This window comes from Lampetra planeri, chromosome 19 (assembly GCF_965212315.1).
Source record: "Lampetra planeri chromosome 19, kcLamPlan1.2.h2, whole genome shotgun sequence".
NCBI classification, from domain to species: Eukaryota; Metazoa; Chordata; class Hyperoartia; order Petromyzontiformes; family Petromyzontidae; genus Lampetra; species Lampetra planeri.
The window spans coordinates 4,393,536-4,408,269 of NC_136125.1; the positions used below are offsets into that span (position 1 = coordinate 4,393,536).

At 47.1% G+C, this 14,734-nt stretch overlaps 1 protein-coding gene across 4 annotated transcripts in view; it reads right to left on the reverse strand.

The window, feature by feature from the left end:
• The window catches only part of SHROOM2 (shroom family member 2), a 252,676-nt gene extending 238,565 nt beyond the window's left edge, over nt 1–14,111 (reverse strand). For all 4 annotated transcript variants that reach the window (XM_078602774.1, XM_078602773.1, XM_078602772.1 and 1 more), the window contains exon 1: nt 13,557–14,111. In XM_078602774.1, coding sequence (XP_078458900.1) covers nt 13,557–13,679 — 123 coding nt within the window. In that variant the 5' untranslated portion in view covers nt 13,680–14,111. The remainder of the gene's footprint in view (nt 1–13,556) is intronic.
• Nucleotides 14,112–14,734: the final 623 nt, after the last annotated feature.

Below are 14,734 nucleotides of genomic sequence, written 5' to 3' on the forward strand. Positions count from 1 at the left end.
TTTGATTGCTGCCTTATGTGGTGGATTACACAAGTTTGATGTATAAATTGTCAAATGAGCCTGCATCTCAATGGACCGTGAAGAAATAAAAAAAGCGTAAACATAACCCCGAGAAATGGTTTGTCTTACAGCGGGGTAGACTTTCACAGATAAGGGAGGGAATCAAGGTCACATTATGACACGAGTGCATATGAAGACACACTATATAGAGTTCGTCACAGCCAGAAACGAAAAGCATTGAGAGCCTCGACTTGCACAGATGGGAGGGCCTCGGCAGTGTCAGTGGTCAAAAGGGGGAGACTTCCAAAACAGTGTAAAAGAACAGCAGAGACCTCCGCTAAAAAGGTTTGGGGCTTTTTTTGGGTTAGATCGCATAAATATAAAGGTGTCGTTAACCCGCCACCACCACGCGACACAGCCAATTGGTAAGGTTTGTCACGTAAACAAAAGTGCCAACTAGTTACTACTTCAGCACAGCGGCGTATTGGAGAGTAAACCCACAGCATTGACAAGCCTGACGTAAAACTGAAAGAGTGACCTCGTGTCAAGCAAAGACTGAGTGAGAGCTTTGACATAAGGCCTTAGCTGCTGGACCCAGCACCAGCGTGCAATAGTAGGCACATAAATAAACCGCCGCTCATGTAAACACTGGGGTGGTATTTTTTTCCAGTGGATACTCTGAACTGATGGAAATTCCACATTATTCCCATATTCCTCCATAGAACCGCTGCCGACTTCCACTGAATTCGTACTCGTCACACCAAGTCGACCCCAACTGGGATTTCGAGCTCGCGTCCTTCCTATTGGAGCGGAGCGCTATCATTCAAGATCCAAATCGCCGTTCTACGGCCGAGACACTGCTTTGTTACCTGCGATCCTCCTCCTGGTCACGCCCACGTCCACGTGCACATCCCACTGCGCCGTGGATCTGGGGGTGCTGGTTGCCATTGTAGCCACAGGATTATCCATTACCAGTTTTACGCGGTAAAACAAGCTCGGTTATCTGGCCAAGCATGGGCCACGGCAGCCCAAGCCTCTGAAATCGGCACGAATGAGGAACCAAAAGATGCGTAATGCTGCAGTGCTCCTAATCTGAGGAACACGGCGACACGTGGAACAATTACAAAACGTCTACTGTCAATGATACATAGAGGAAGAATTTTGAACTCGAATGGACCAGATTTGGGGGGAGGGGGGTGGGTTGGCAGGAGGCTACATTCGCAAGTGCTGGAGGATCTGACTTAGTGCCGATCTGGCAGGACTGTGGTGCTGGGAGGATCCATGAGTTATAGTTGCTTCCTGGAAGTGGCCTCTGGGCTGGTGCACTGGACACTACAGTGTGTGTGTGCTCATTCTCTGGACTCTCCCCGATGCCGGGGCACTTAAGCGTTTAGCGTCACCCCCACCCGGTTTGCGCTGTGTCTCTGTGGTGCTCTCTCTGGTTCGTGTTGCCTTCACCTCCGTAACCGTGATCGTGTTCGCGTTGTGTCTCTGTGGTGTTCTCTCTGGTTCGTGTTGCGTTTCACCTCTGTACCCTTCACATCAATAAAGGGATGTGGTGTTCACATCCCCTTATTGATGTTAAAATGTGGTTCGCCATATTCAGCGTTTTGAGATGCAATTTGCGAGAACGGCGCCAGATAAGAGGATAATAAATGGACTGGATTTGTGTTGATTTTTTTTATATCACAATTACACATGCCACTGTTGAGCTACAGAAAAAGTGTTTTAACTCGTCAATATTGCAGTTAATGTAACCTGCTGTAAATATTTAACGCTAATATGGCATGCGCGCGTCTCAGGTTCATAAGACCTGACCTAGAAAACATATTTTATCACGTGCACCATGTGCACATACCGTCGCACTCGCAAAGTGACATTTACCCACCGAGGTCACCCAAGTTATTCTTTGCACGGTACGGAAAGTTACTATCAATAGAAAATAATTTCTTTCTACGGTTTCGCCATGGTGCCCCCCCCCCCCCCCGCTGACAACGTGACATTGAGTGTTCAGGAATTCCCCCCAATGGAAGAGGTGCTGGTGAGGGCGTCTCCCTTTGGCAATGCCACCGGTGGCGTTTGCCCCGTGGGTGGAGGTGGTGGTGCCGAGTGCAAGGGCTTGATACGCCACCAGCGCACTCAGCTCTGGGCCTCAGTTCAAAAAATTAAACAGCGTGGACAACGGACAATTTACAACCCCCCATTCCCAGCCTCCCGGAGTCCCCAGTCCTCTGGAGGACCCTGGAGTGAGCGACTGGAATGCGGGAAAGGTCACGACCGTGAACTCTATCAAAGAGAGGTGGAGAGAAGGTGGGGAAACTCGAGAGACAAGGGGATCCGGTAAGTGAAAGCTCTCCGAAAAACTACGCTTTGCATGAACAGCAAGTGGGATATAATCTTACAAGGGCACAGTACAGTTGAATACCTGTTATTACGTTGGGCGGAAAAAAACTCGACAAGGCTAGCCAAGGTGGAAATTAGAAGCGGGTTATGGTAAAGGTGCAGCCCTTCATTGACTCACTCAAGCACACTGCTGGTGGAAGATCCTCCACTTGAGGGAGCTTTAGAGAGCCCGGCTGGAGAGTGTGTTGACTTACTCTTTAACGCTGGCCAGATGGCTTCGAAGGGTGGGGAGTACCCACACTTTACCACACGCGACCTGCTGATGGACTAACTGCGGTGTGTCCGCTGGGTGGACAGAGGCAGGAGAATGTAAGAAACTTGCTCGTTATGCTACTAACCATTACACCATGGCAACATCCACAGCACCATTCATCACTTATTGGTATTCTCGCCAAAAATATCTATCAAAGGTTCTTAAATATATTAAATATTTGCTAATTATTTTTCCTGCAAGAACACCAGCTCTAGACCGCAGCTCTAGACCACAGCCCTGGCACCAGAACCACAAAAGCACACGGCAGGATTCAAACGGAATGACCTCCGGATTAAAAAGGAAAAACACTTAACTACTAATCCATCATCGCCATCATGCTGATTTATATTATTTCATGAGAGTAACGATATATATTTATATTTGGCCAGATGTCACCATGGCAATAAATTCACAATTGGATGATGGAAAGTTCAACTACCAGTTGGATATCCCATGATTTATTCGAGGTCAATAAAATAGGTAACGCTGTTGAAAATCAACAGTAATGGTCATGCCAAAGATTCATTTAAAATGGAGTTGGACAATGTATTAAACTTATTTTGCACTATACGTAGCCAACCGTGCTAATCGGAGGTGCGGTGGAAGAACAAAAAACTTAACACAAAAAGTAGTTCGAAAAAAATTCGTTTTCAATCTAAATTTAAATGTGCATAGCTCCAATGGCATCCTAATGTCGAAAGGAAGAGCTTTCCAGACGGCCGCAGAAACGCACCTGAAAGTGTGCGGTGCATCTCAACACGGTACACCCCTCACAAGAGGGGGTCTTGAGATTCGCCGAGCCATTTCTGTATAAATGAAGGGCATTGTCACGAAGAGTATTTAGAGAAGACCGACTTCTACCGTGGAAATGTGGACTTTCAACAAATGGCTCAAGACCACCAAAACGGAGGAGCAATGCCCATCGCTTTTTTGAGCAGAGAGACCATTTGAGTTTGGATTTTTTTTGTTTTGGAAATGTACACTCATGCAGAGAACAGTACAAACGTTGTGTAGGTATCTAAGAATAAAGGATTGCACTGCAGCCAATACGACTTTGACTTTTAATACAACTAGAGCATTATGCTGCATCATCGTTCTCTGTAAACATCAATCCAGAACCACGTCAACCACAGGGTGCATGCCAAAGGTGAGTGTTATTGTTGGAATCACCCAGCACGCCTTTGTGCTGTACACGAGGCAGAGAGAGAGAGAGCATGCGACAAATATTCCGTAGGCTGGCAAGCTCAGCACCGCACGCTCAGCACCGCACGCTCCAGGGACAAGGCCGGTGTCTCAGTACAGCCTCGGAGCCCTCTTGTTCTTTATAATAGGCACATAGTGCCAAGTTTCCTCTACGGTTGCCAACTGTCCCGACTTTCCCAGGAGACTGTAGTTTTTTTTAGGAATCTATTGTCCTGCTGGGAAACCTGCGCGTCTGCCCCGGGACGTTAAAAGTCCCAGTTTAGGTAAGTTGGGTAATAATGCGCCACCGCAAGACGACGCATTGACGTGTAGTTCCCTCTTCCGGCGTTGTGAGATATTTGTCTTCCCAAGGTACGTTCTGAGTTTTTTGTACCCCAAGAGGTGGCGACCCCAATCACGCTGACCCATCCTCCTGTGCGGCGAGCGAGGTGTGTGCCTGACGCTTGGCACGATGCAAATGCAAAGTTCAAGATACAGTGGGAGAGCTTACATGCTCCCCCACCCACCGCATCGTCCGATTAAGGAAATTAGATTAAGCAGCATCAGCCTGAATTGGGCATCAAGCAGGCGTGGGTGGGGGGGGCGAGGCATTCCACCGGGTGGTGGGGGACGCAGGAGCTAAGTTAGCAGCCCCCCCCCCACTACACTTCGCACCCTGCCAGAGAGAAGCGTGTGGGAAGTGCTTTCAACACGCCGCCAATACCACCGCTGTGGGCGTGCAGCCCGAAATGGACCTTCCATTGAGTGGCGATCTGAGGGGCACTCAACGAACGGATTCCGAAAGGACTTTCTGCACCGTAAGTCAAAGTGAATTAAATGCCACCCACCTACTTACTCGACCATCAACCTCGAAGATGTAGGCGAGCCTCGATACAGTCTTTTTTGGGGCTCGTAAATAAACGCCACAACTTATTGTCGGACAGGTCAGTAAATCTAATCTAGATTTGAAGGTCAGGAAATGCCAATCTATGCGCGAGCGCTGCATGCGCGAGCTGGTGACCCGGCCCCAACATCTCGGCTCTTGGGTGGTGACAGGGCCTCGAGGTAGCGCGATCGCCGCTCGTTGCAGAGTCCGGCCTGCCACCCTGGTTATTACTGCGCTGTGTACTAACCACGATAATAGCACGCACCGTCCGCTTCACAGTGAACGTTAACGATCCACCGACGTCATTCACGAGAGAAGGCCATTGCGGACTGGCACCGGTTGGCTACGTGCTGTGCAAAAGAAGTCCAACATACATACATCGGGTCCATATTTGGCAAACTTAAAAATGACCCACAAATTATCCAGTTGAGATTTTAGAGCAATTCACATATGTACGTCGAACTCCTTGCGCACCGTACATAGCCAACCGTGCTTATCGGAGGTTCGGGGAAGGACAATGGACCAAAAAAATCCATCACCCCCTACATCCTGGTCGATTGAGTTCTCATTTGGTTCAACAAAACAAACTTGAAAGATGGATGACCGCTTCGAAAGGACAAGTGATGTTCAGTTCTACCTTTTGGATGCATCCACGAATCGAAACTGCACACAGCTACACAAAGGTGGCTGCGTGAATTTTTTTTCTCGGCACCCCGTGTATGGATTCTTGTAACAGCATCAATAAAAAATGCTTTTATTAATTAGTTATCCTTATGTAATGACAATAGAGCCTGCATGCGGTGGGAGGGGACTAGTGGCCAAGGGAGGTAATGACAGCAGGGGTATCAGTTGTGAGTGTGAAGGGACTGATGGCTACAGAAATGTTCGAGAAGGGAGCGTGGTCAGGTGACGGAAGAGGACGGTGGAGTCTGCCGCTAGAGGGAACGTCCAGAGTCAGCGAGAATGATCGAGAAGGGGGGTGTGGCCTCGTGTTGGTATATAAGGGGGAGATGCGCGGGAGACTCGGGGCTGTTGCAGTGGGGGTCTCTGCCTGATGTCAAGTGAACGTGTCTTCAATAAAGTGCCATCTCAAGAGAAGTGTGTTAAGCCGTCATTACACTTACACTGATACCTATTTCATATTGTCAGCATTTTTTTTCATTGCACAATTTTAGTAAATACAATCCCGTATGGAGTATACACGTTTTACGAGAAAGGAAATCTGAGATACTATTTTGTAAAGCACTTTAAGAAGGGTTAAATGTTCACGGTGTTATACACTCCTGTATTTGACTATAATCCATTGGAACTGGCTGGGCAGAGCTACAATTAGAAAGCATGACTCTCGATCAGAACGTGTCAAATGCAAATGCCACCCGGAAGTCGCCTCCTTTTGACTGCCGGAATTCGACACCATTCACCCCTATTGAGGTCGATAAAATGTATACCATATTGTGGGAGGTCAACAATGGTTTTCCTCCAGAGGCCACAATGCAGAATGGGGCATTTCCACCACTGGCTCAAGAGTTCCCAACTGAGATGAGCTCTTACTCCATCGCTTGTTTGAGAGGGAAGTCACTCCAAATTTGAATGAAGAGGTAGCCCAACACTGGACTGAAAACATTACAAACCCTCTGTTGTAATACATGAGTCTATGACGATAAGGGCTGTGCAATTAGTGACTCCAGCAATTACTGTACTATATATGTAAACGTTATGGCCATACGCAGGTCTGAGCACCACCCTACCCTCAGAGTGGGATAACACTTCCGCTCTCTGACCACGAGTGCACTGAAGCCAAAACAATAATGTATTTATAGAAACAATTGTTATCGCTTCACTATCATATCAAATTCATTCTCCCCTGCCGAGAAATGGCTTTTGAGTTGTCATGTACCACAGCAGAGACCCACCCTTTTACATAACAGCATGGCAAAGTCCCAAATGGCATGTGAATAAAGCACTCGACCGTACCAGCTCTGTGCTGAATGAATGTCCCTTGAGTAGAATTAGTTGCACGTTGTAAGCGTGCGTGTGTCTGCTGGCGGTGTCTGAAAACACCAGAGGTGTGGACTCGAGTCATGTGACTTGGACTCGAGTCAGACTCGAGTCATGAATTTGATGACTTGCGACTCGACTTGGACTTGCATAACAATGACTTTGTCCCACCTATGAGATGTGGACTCGAGTCATGTGACTTGGACTCGAGTCAGACTCGAGTCATGAATTTGATGACTTGCGACTCGACTTGGACTTGCATAACAATGACTTTGTCCCACCTCTGGAAAACACCACTGAGAGTAGCCTCGGCCGATTTCCACCGCGGTGCCAGGGTACGCCACCTTCAAACTCTTTGTTTTTGTTTTTTTCGGTAAAGTCACGACGTTTCGGAGGCAACACAAGCTTCCGTCTTGTGTTGCCTCCTAGACGTCGTGATTTAATTTATTTTAATTTTTTACCTACGTGACTTCACCGAAAAAAACAAAAAGCATGAATCCTTGCAGTCACGAAAACTTCAAATCTAGAATTTACGCCACCTTCGTCGGTCACAATTTCGTGACATTTGTGCCGTCCACCAGCACCTGGCTGCAGAACGAGACGAAGGAGTCGATTCTCTAAATCGCATGACAACCCAGAAATCGTGACAATTCTATCGAGTCGCTAGGGGAAGCGAATAGTTACATTTGTAGCAAATAATGAGCGCTGTAATCCGTCTTGTCAGTTGGCGGTCGGAAAGAATAGCAAAGGAGGACGAGGATTTTCCATAGGGAAACTCACCCCCCCCTCACACTCACTTGTGCACGCCCTGCCTGACGATATGGTGCAAAGATACGCCCTGCCATGCACAATTCACGTTAAATATAATTCCTGGCCAACAGAGGCATGGTGCGTTACTGCATTATTCAACACGTGTTCGTCATGATGAGTCGCTAGCCCACACTTGGCCTTAGTTCAACAAGTCATAGCCAACTAAGGTTAATGATGAATTTCCTCCGTACTTTATAGACGCATATACATGGAGTTATGGCTGTGTTATTGTCCAGGTCGGAGAGTGGGACTTCAACAAACCAACTTGAAAATAAGCATCTGCCCTTTGAATAATTGTGCACGTGGGAGATGTGAGGATTGTCATGGAGGGGTAGGGTAAACAACTTGGAAGTTATGAACACAACGTAAACATTGTGGATATTATCAGAAAGAAGAGGTTGTGATGGATGGGGAATGTGTGCAGGACAGAGGGCAGGGTACCAACAAGGACATTAATGTCGATCTAGATGGTGCGGTGATGCAAGATCAGAGCTTGTAGGTCACAGATCGGAGGAATCTAGCAGATCTAGCAGAAAGGAGGGAGCGATGTCATCAGTGGCAATGGCTGTGATGCCTTCTTGCTTTAAAACACACTTAGCCACCTGAAGCATCAAGCCATTATCCAAAACAATAAACAAATTGTAATAACAACCTGTGATGAAAAAATACTGCAATTTTGGTCTTCAAATGTAGGAAGTCGGCCTTATTGGTAATGTCACGTGACGCGCAAGGCATGATGGGACGACACATCCGATGGTCACAATTGTGTCATTTTCTGCCTCTAAATTACCTAATTGCGGGTAATATTTACTCTTTTTACGTCTCTAGCCTGCACACACTCTTTTGTACGACGAGTTCCTCATCGTTTACAGAATATATTGGAACTGGGTTACAGTCGCCATTAGACAGTGCAAAACTATCCCCATAGTGCCTTGAGGACTTATGCCTTGAGGCATAAGGCAGTAGTAGGCAACAATGGCTACCCCATCTTGACGATTCCTAACAAAGATGAAATCAAAATTATGTAGTCGTTTCATTGCCCTGCTGCAGTATAGAATAATATGGCAATAATTTTGACTCTTTTGAGTTGGTGGCCTAAAACGAGGCTGTTTGGTGATGTCACGTGACACGCAAGGCATGATGGGAGGAATTATCCAGTGGTCTCAATTACCCCTGTTACTGTCTAAATCAACACCTTAATTATTACTCCAATGTTTCTCTCATAATTTACAGATAATATTAGAAATTAGAATTTCTTCATTGCTTGTAAGAGCCAGTGGACTACAGGGACGTCAAGGAGTTCACACACACACACGGAAAGCAAATATTTAATTTGTTTAAAAAAATAACACGCACGCAACTGCTGGTGTTTGTGCTCAACTGTGTCTGACTTAATTTACGATAATGTCCACACACCTGTTCAACGTGCTTCAACAACGTGTCACCATGAGGCTGCGGGAAACATCAATACATTCACGTCACTTCGCATAAGTACTTGCTGCATACGTGCAAATTCCTCTGCCAATCAACCTTCGTGTCGTCATTTGGGATCTAACAAGTATTCATTTACATGTTGCCTGCGATGCTTCACACAGTTGTAGTCCCAGTGCTGAAATGTATATTTTTTGTGAGTTTTGTCAGAGCGTACCTATTAAATCCAGCGCATGCCTATGAAAACCAATTGGCTACGGATAAGGAATATTGACATCATTACACACAGACAAGGCAGCATCTATGCCCAAGGGTACACAGTATGGGAAGGCAAACAGTTTCTGAATATTATTAATCCCAATTCTTCATACTCTTTGGTTCTTTCAGTAAAGTCACGTGGGTAGAAAAATAATAGATCACGACGTTTCGATCGCAACACAAGCAATCATCATTATGATGGGTAGGGTTGTATGCAGTATATTTTGACAAGAGTGTTAAAGACAACCCGACTGAAAGAGCCTATAGACACACACTCGCTCAAAATTAAATTACACCGACGTGGTTTGCACATTTGCAGCGTACGTGCACGCCAAAAACAACAGAGCTATAAATCCTCCTCGCACGTGTACAAAAGGTTCCCCGAGTGCAGCCTGCATAGATTTCTGCGTCAAGTACGACTGTCAGCGAGCACCTATTAAGACCAGTACAGCACACGAGGGAGCGGTACGGAGAGGACTACACAAGGCCACCTCTATCTATCCACGTGCTGATGTTACTGGTAGAAACCTCCTGGTTGCACCAGCCCACAGGGGATTATTGTGTCCGTCGTGCAGGGAGGGGCTGGGTGGGGGGTGGGAGGGGTGGGGCTGGGTATGGAGGGGCTGGTCACCCCGTGGTGCCCTTATAAAACTCAACGTTTAACCTACTCACGCCGGCTTGTGCCCGCCCTCACAGTCGGGCATATTTGCGGAATACACCACGCCGCCGTTGACCCTGGCCATTGACCGAGCAACCCAACGTTCCTACCAGCTCCCTCCGCAGTCGGAATACAACAATGTACTATGTTAAAATTGACAAACACTCAATGGTATAAGATGTGTTGTGGTTGAACAAAATGAATTATTGTTAAACTCATAAATAATAAATATTGCAAATTTTAATGTAGCGCTGTAAATAATTTGGCGGTTCGGTTCGCGAGTTAGCAAGTCGGATTGTCAGGAAATACATATCTCATGGAAGTTCGTTCGTAAGTGCAGATGTTCTTAAGTCGGGAGTTCATAAGTCGGGGACCGCCTGTACTCATTTGAAACATAGTATCCCGGCTCTCGCATAATGTCCGTGATGCACTCATTATTATTACACGCTTTTATTTAACTCACTCTGTTGTTGTCGTATCCTCAAATCTTGTAACTCAATTTTAACCGACTTCCCAATGTGGTATCGACTGCAAACTTGGTATACTTATGTCATACTGATGACAAGACTATATTCTATCATTAAAAATAAAAAATAAAAATTTAAACCATCTTTTTTTATATGTTATGTTTCGCCTTGGGTCTAATTGTCCACGCTCAACTCACGTTGGCTGTAAATCACCACGGCACCTTACGTTATGGCACGCTTCGGGGCCACTTCCTGGAGTCGTGGAGTTCTGCCATTACTCGTACGGTACATTTCATTAAAGCGTGTTTAAAAAAAAGTATTTTTTAATGTTACTTATTTTTAGTCTGTTGATGGGCGGCGATGCGGCAATCGACTCATCTCGACGAGCTGTACACGATGCACTTTTCAAAGTGGAATTTTTCGATAACAGATTTTTTTATGCTCATGTTTGGCGTTTCGACATCGCGTAGTGGCACTGATTTCGGATTGATTGGTACCCCAGTCACGGAGTTAAGTAAATCCCTGGAAAAAATTGTGTCCCATAAATAACATATTTATTTGCATTGGCCATTTTATATTATTTGGTTACCCCGGATACCACCATAAGGTTAATTTGTTGAATATGAGTTGACCTCAGGGAGGCCCAGAGACCTACTGCAGCTATCACTCTCCATTAATCATAATTGTGACCAATAATTAAATGCAGGTCGCTGTGCTTGTGCCACAGAGCGCTAGCCACTACACCACCACTCCCCAGACAAGGAAGCACATCCACACTAAGACACAAGCATGCACACAATAACGCTGAGATCAGCTAGACTACGAATTCAGGCAGCTCAACTGCAATAAAACATTTGAATATATATTATTCAAGTATAGATTGTATCAGCAGACAAATGGAATCCTTCAAATTATGCAGTTCATGAATACACTGAATGTCCATTATGATAAATACTAATGACTAAAATATAAATCAACTGGCACATCACTGCTCAACTGAATAAAGTGCCTTAAAGGCTTCATTATGGAGATAAATGGGTTCATATATATGGCAATTCATTGGATGTGCCACTTAAAAATGTACACCTTGTAAATAAAATTCACTTGTATAACCAGGCAAGCTCGGATTTGTTACGTGCCTCCAGTTGCTTCACTGCGAACTCCAGAAAATGTGATAATTTACTGCGGCAATTCAGAAAAGGAAAAACTATCAATCATTCCATTACCTTGAAATTAAGCACACCTGTAAATTTGGCACCGAGAAACATTATTATGCGATTTGCTCTCTCCAGAGTGGGATTGATGAGACACGGTGTTATGAGCGTCTACAATGCATGTGTTCCTTTGGCACAGTGATGGCAGAAGTAAATTTAATGGATTTTGTGGCCACATGTATAATAAACCTCAACGTCACTCATTTGTAATAACATTTTAGATGTGAAATGCAAGCATATGCAAGTTTTTTTCCAGTGGGCATGTATGATTTTCTCGCTTACAAGTTGACAAATAGCAATTTGGATCATTATCATTCATGTTTTAAATGTATCTGGTATGACTGCGTGTGTGACTTCACCACCAGATGTTAGCCATGACCAGCAATCAAGCTCAGGTGGCTGGTTCGTAAATTACTGCACACACGCCGCTGTGCCACCATTCACCAACAATACACTAATACACTTATCATAAAACCAGGGCTCTTGCTCATGGTTAGAGGACCGATCATAAACAAAAGAAATTGGGAGCCAGGCAGATGGCTAAAGCGTTGAATGGAGTGGCCAGTGTGTGAAAGGGGTGGCTGGAATGTGAAAGGGATCGATGTGATGTCAGTGGGATGGCTGGAATGCCGAGGGAGATGGCCAGAATATTAACACCGAGGCAGGAATGCAAGAGCGGTTGCTGCATTCTTCAAGGAGCCACTTTGAGGCTAAACGTGTATTCGATGCAGTATTGGCACTTGTAAAGGCATCCATTAATTCACCAGATGTATTTGCCTGCCTGGCAAGAGGATGGACGAGTATTCCTCAAGAAATAGGAATAGCCTGGTGGCTCGGGGAGCGAAGTACTGGCACTTAATACAAGAGACAAAGGAAGAAGCAGTTTCTCAATCTAAACAGAAGTCACACCATAGTCCGTTTTATGGTATATATCCATTCGGTCGCCGAAAAGACTCCGTAAATATCAATCTAAAACAGAGTAATAGCCCAGGCTGGCAAAAAAAACACGAGTCTCAAACAACACACAGAAACGTGGACATAAAGCACTCGACCGTTGTGCATTTTATGCAAAAAAATCAACCACAGCAGCTCATGTAGTTCTGCATTGTGGGTCATCTGGTCTTAGGCCACCATCAAATATTGCAGCAAATGTGACAGCATGACGGGCAGTCGTGAGACAAGTGTTATATATGTTCCATTTAAATGGAATCTAACCTCGGCAGACAGCATCAGAGGTATAGAGAAACAGTGCAAACCCCAACAGCAGCTATGTGGACGTGTTAAAAGAAGTCTATTGAATTAGACCGTGATGGATTGTTCTGTGGCTGGTTTCTGTCAACGATGTGTTGCGCTGTAGCCTGAAATGTGTTCTGAAGCAACACGGCAAGCGATGCATTGTAGTTCTATAAATAGAGGATCTCTGCGAGGATCTATTGATCAAAGGGTGAGAAGTATTGTTCGTGAGAAGTTACCTAACGACGAACGCTATTACCTTTCATGTATGATTAATTATGTATCCAGTATAGACAAGTGCTACACACAGCAACATGTGTCTACTATACAGCCTCGACGGCGCACACTCCATGCACACCACGCACACAGTAACACACACACACACAGTAACACACATACCACGCACACAGTAACACACACACACAGTAACACACACACCACGCACACAGTAACACACACACCACGCACACAGTAACACACACACACACACAGTAACACACACACCACGCACACAGTAACACACACACCACACACACACAGTAACACACACACACAGGAGCACACACACAGTAACACACACCACACACACAGTAACACACACACCACACACACAGTAACACACACACCACACACACAGTAACACACACACCACACACATAGTAACACACACACCACACACACAGTAACACAGTAACACACACCACACACACCACGCCACCGTAACCCCCCCCCACACACACCACACACACTCCACGCGCCGCACCTTGGAGATGGTGAGCGCCTCCCCGTGCTCCAGCCCCCCCTTGAGGGTGAAGCCCCAGGGGGCCCCCCCGAACAGAGCCACCTCTGCCAGCCCCTCGGGGCTCCCCGCTCCTCCGGGCTCCATGAAGAGGCGCAGAGCTGAGCAGGGCAGGAGCTGGGGGCACGGCTTGGATGACACAGCCTGGGCTGTAGCGAGTGCCCACTTCCACCCAGCGGGTCCCCTATTGCTGTCGGACTGACGATGTCGCTATGAACCTGCGAGGCGCCTCCTCATTCAGTCTCCGCTCTCTCTCTCTCTTCCACAAGTGTCCGCTGCAGACGACGATGATGTGGGACCGCCGCTAGTCGAAGGGCCCTCCCGCAGCACAGCATCCACCGGTGGCATTAATCCCGCGGCAAACACCGTCGCTGCTGCTGCTGTTGTTGTTGCTGTTGTTGTTTGTTTGTTGTTTGTTTGTTTTATGCACGGGCACGCGCGCGCACGGGCACGCGCGCAGTGGACGCGTTCGACGCGGCCACGAGGGGGGGGCAAGAGGCGATGCGCGGCTCGCTAATGTCGAGACAGGGGGCAGCCATCCCCACACACCACCACCCACACACCACCACCCACACACCACCACCCACACACCACCACCCACACACCACCACCCACACACCACCACCCACACACCACCACCCACACACCACCACCCACACCACCACCACCCACACCACCACCCACACACCACACACCACTCCACCCACACACCACCCACCCCCACACACCCACCACCACCCACACACCCACCACCACTCACACACCACCACCACACACACCACCCACCCCACCACCACCACCCACACACCACTCACACCACCCACACACCACCACCACCCACGGGACGCGATGCCTCCTCTGCTGCGATTGATGACCGACTGCCTGCCTGCGCCTTCTGACACTCTAACCCGAATAAGCCACTTTCTCCTCCTCCTCGAACGGCGTCAAAGTTGACGGCGTCTCGCACGTGGCCTTCCTCTGCGTTGCCGCGTGCTTAGAAGCAAATAAGAAAGCCGATGCTTCTTGTGCGCCTTCCAGCGTCTTGCCACCCTTGGCTCTCTCTCTGCGTTTCCTTCGGCACGCGGTGGCTCTGTGCCTCTGTCCCGCTACAATGGCAGGAAAGGAGAGAGCAGGATTGTCAA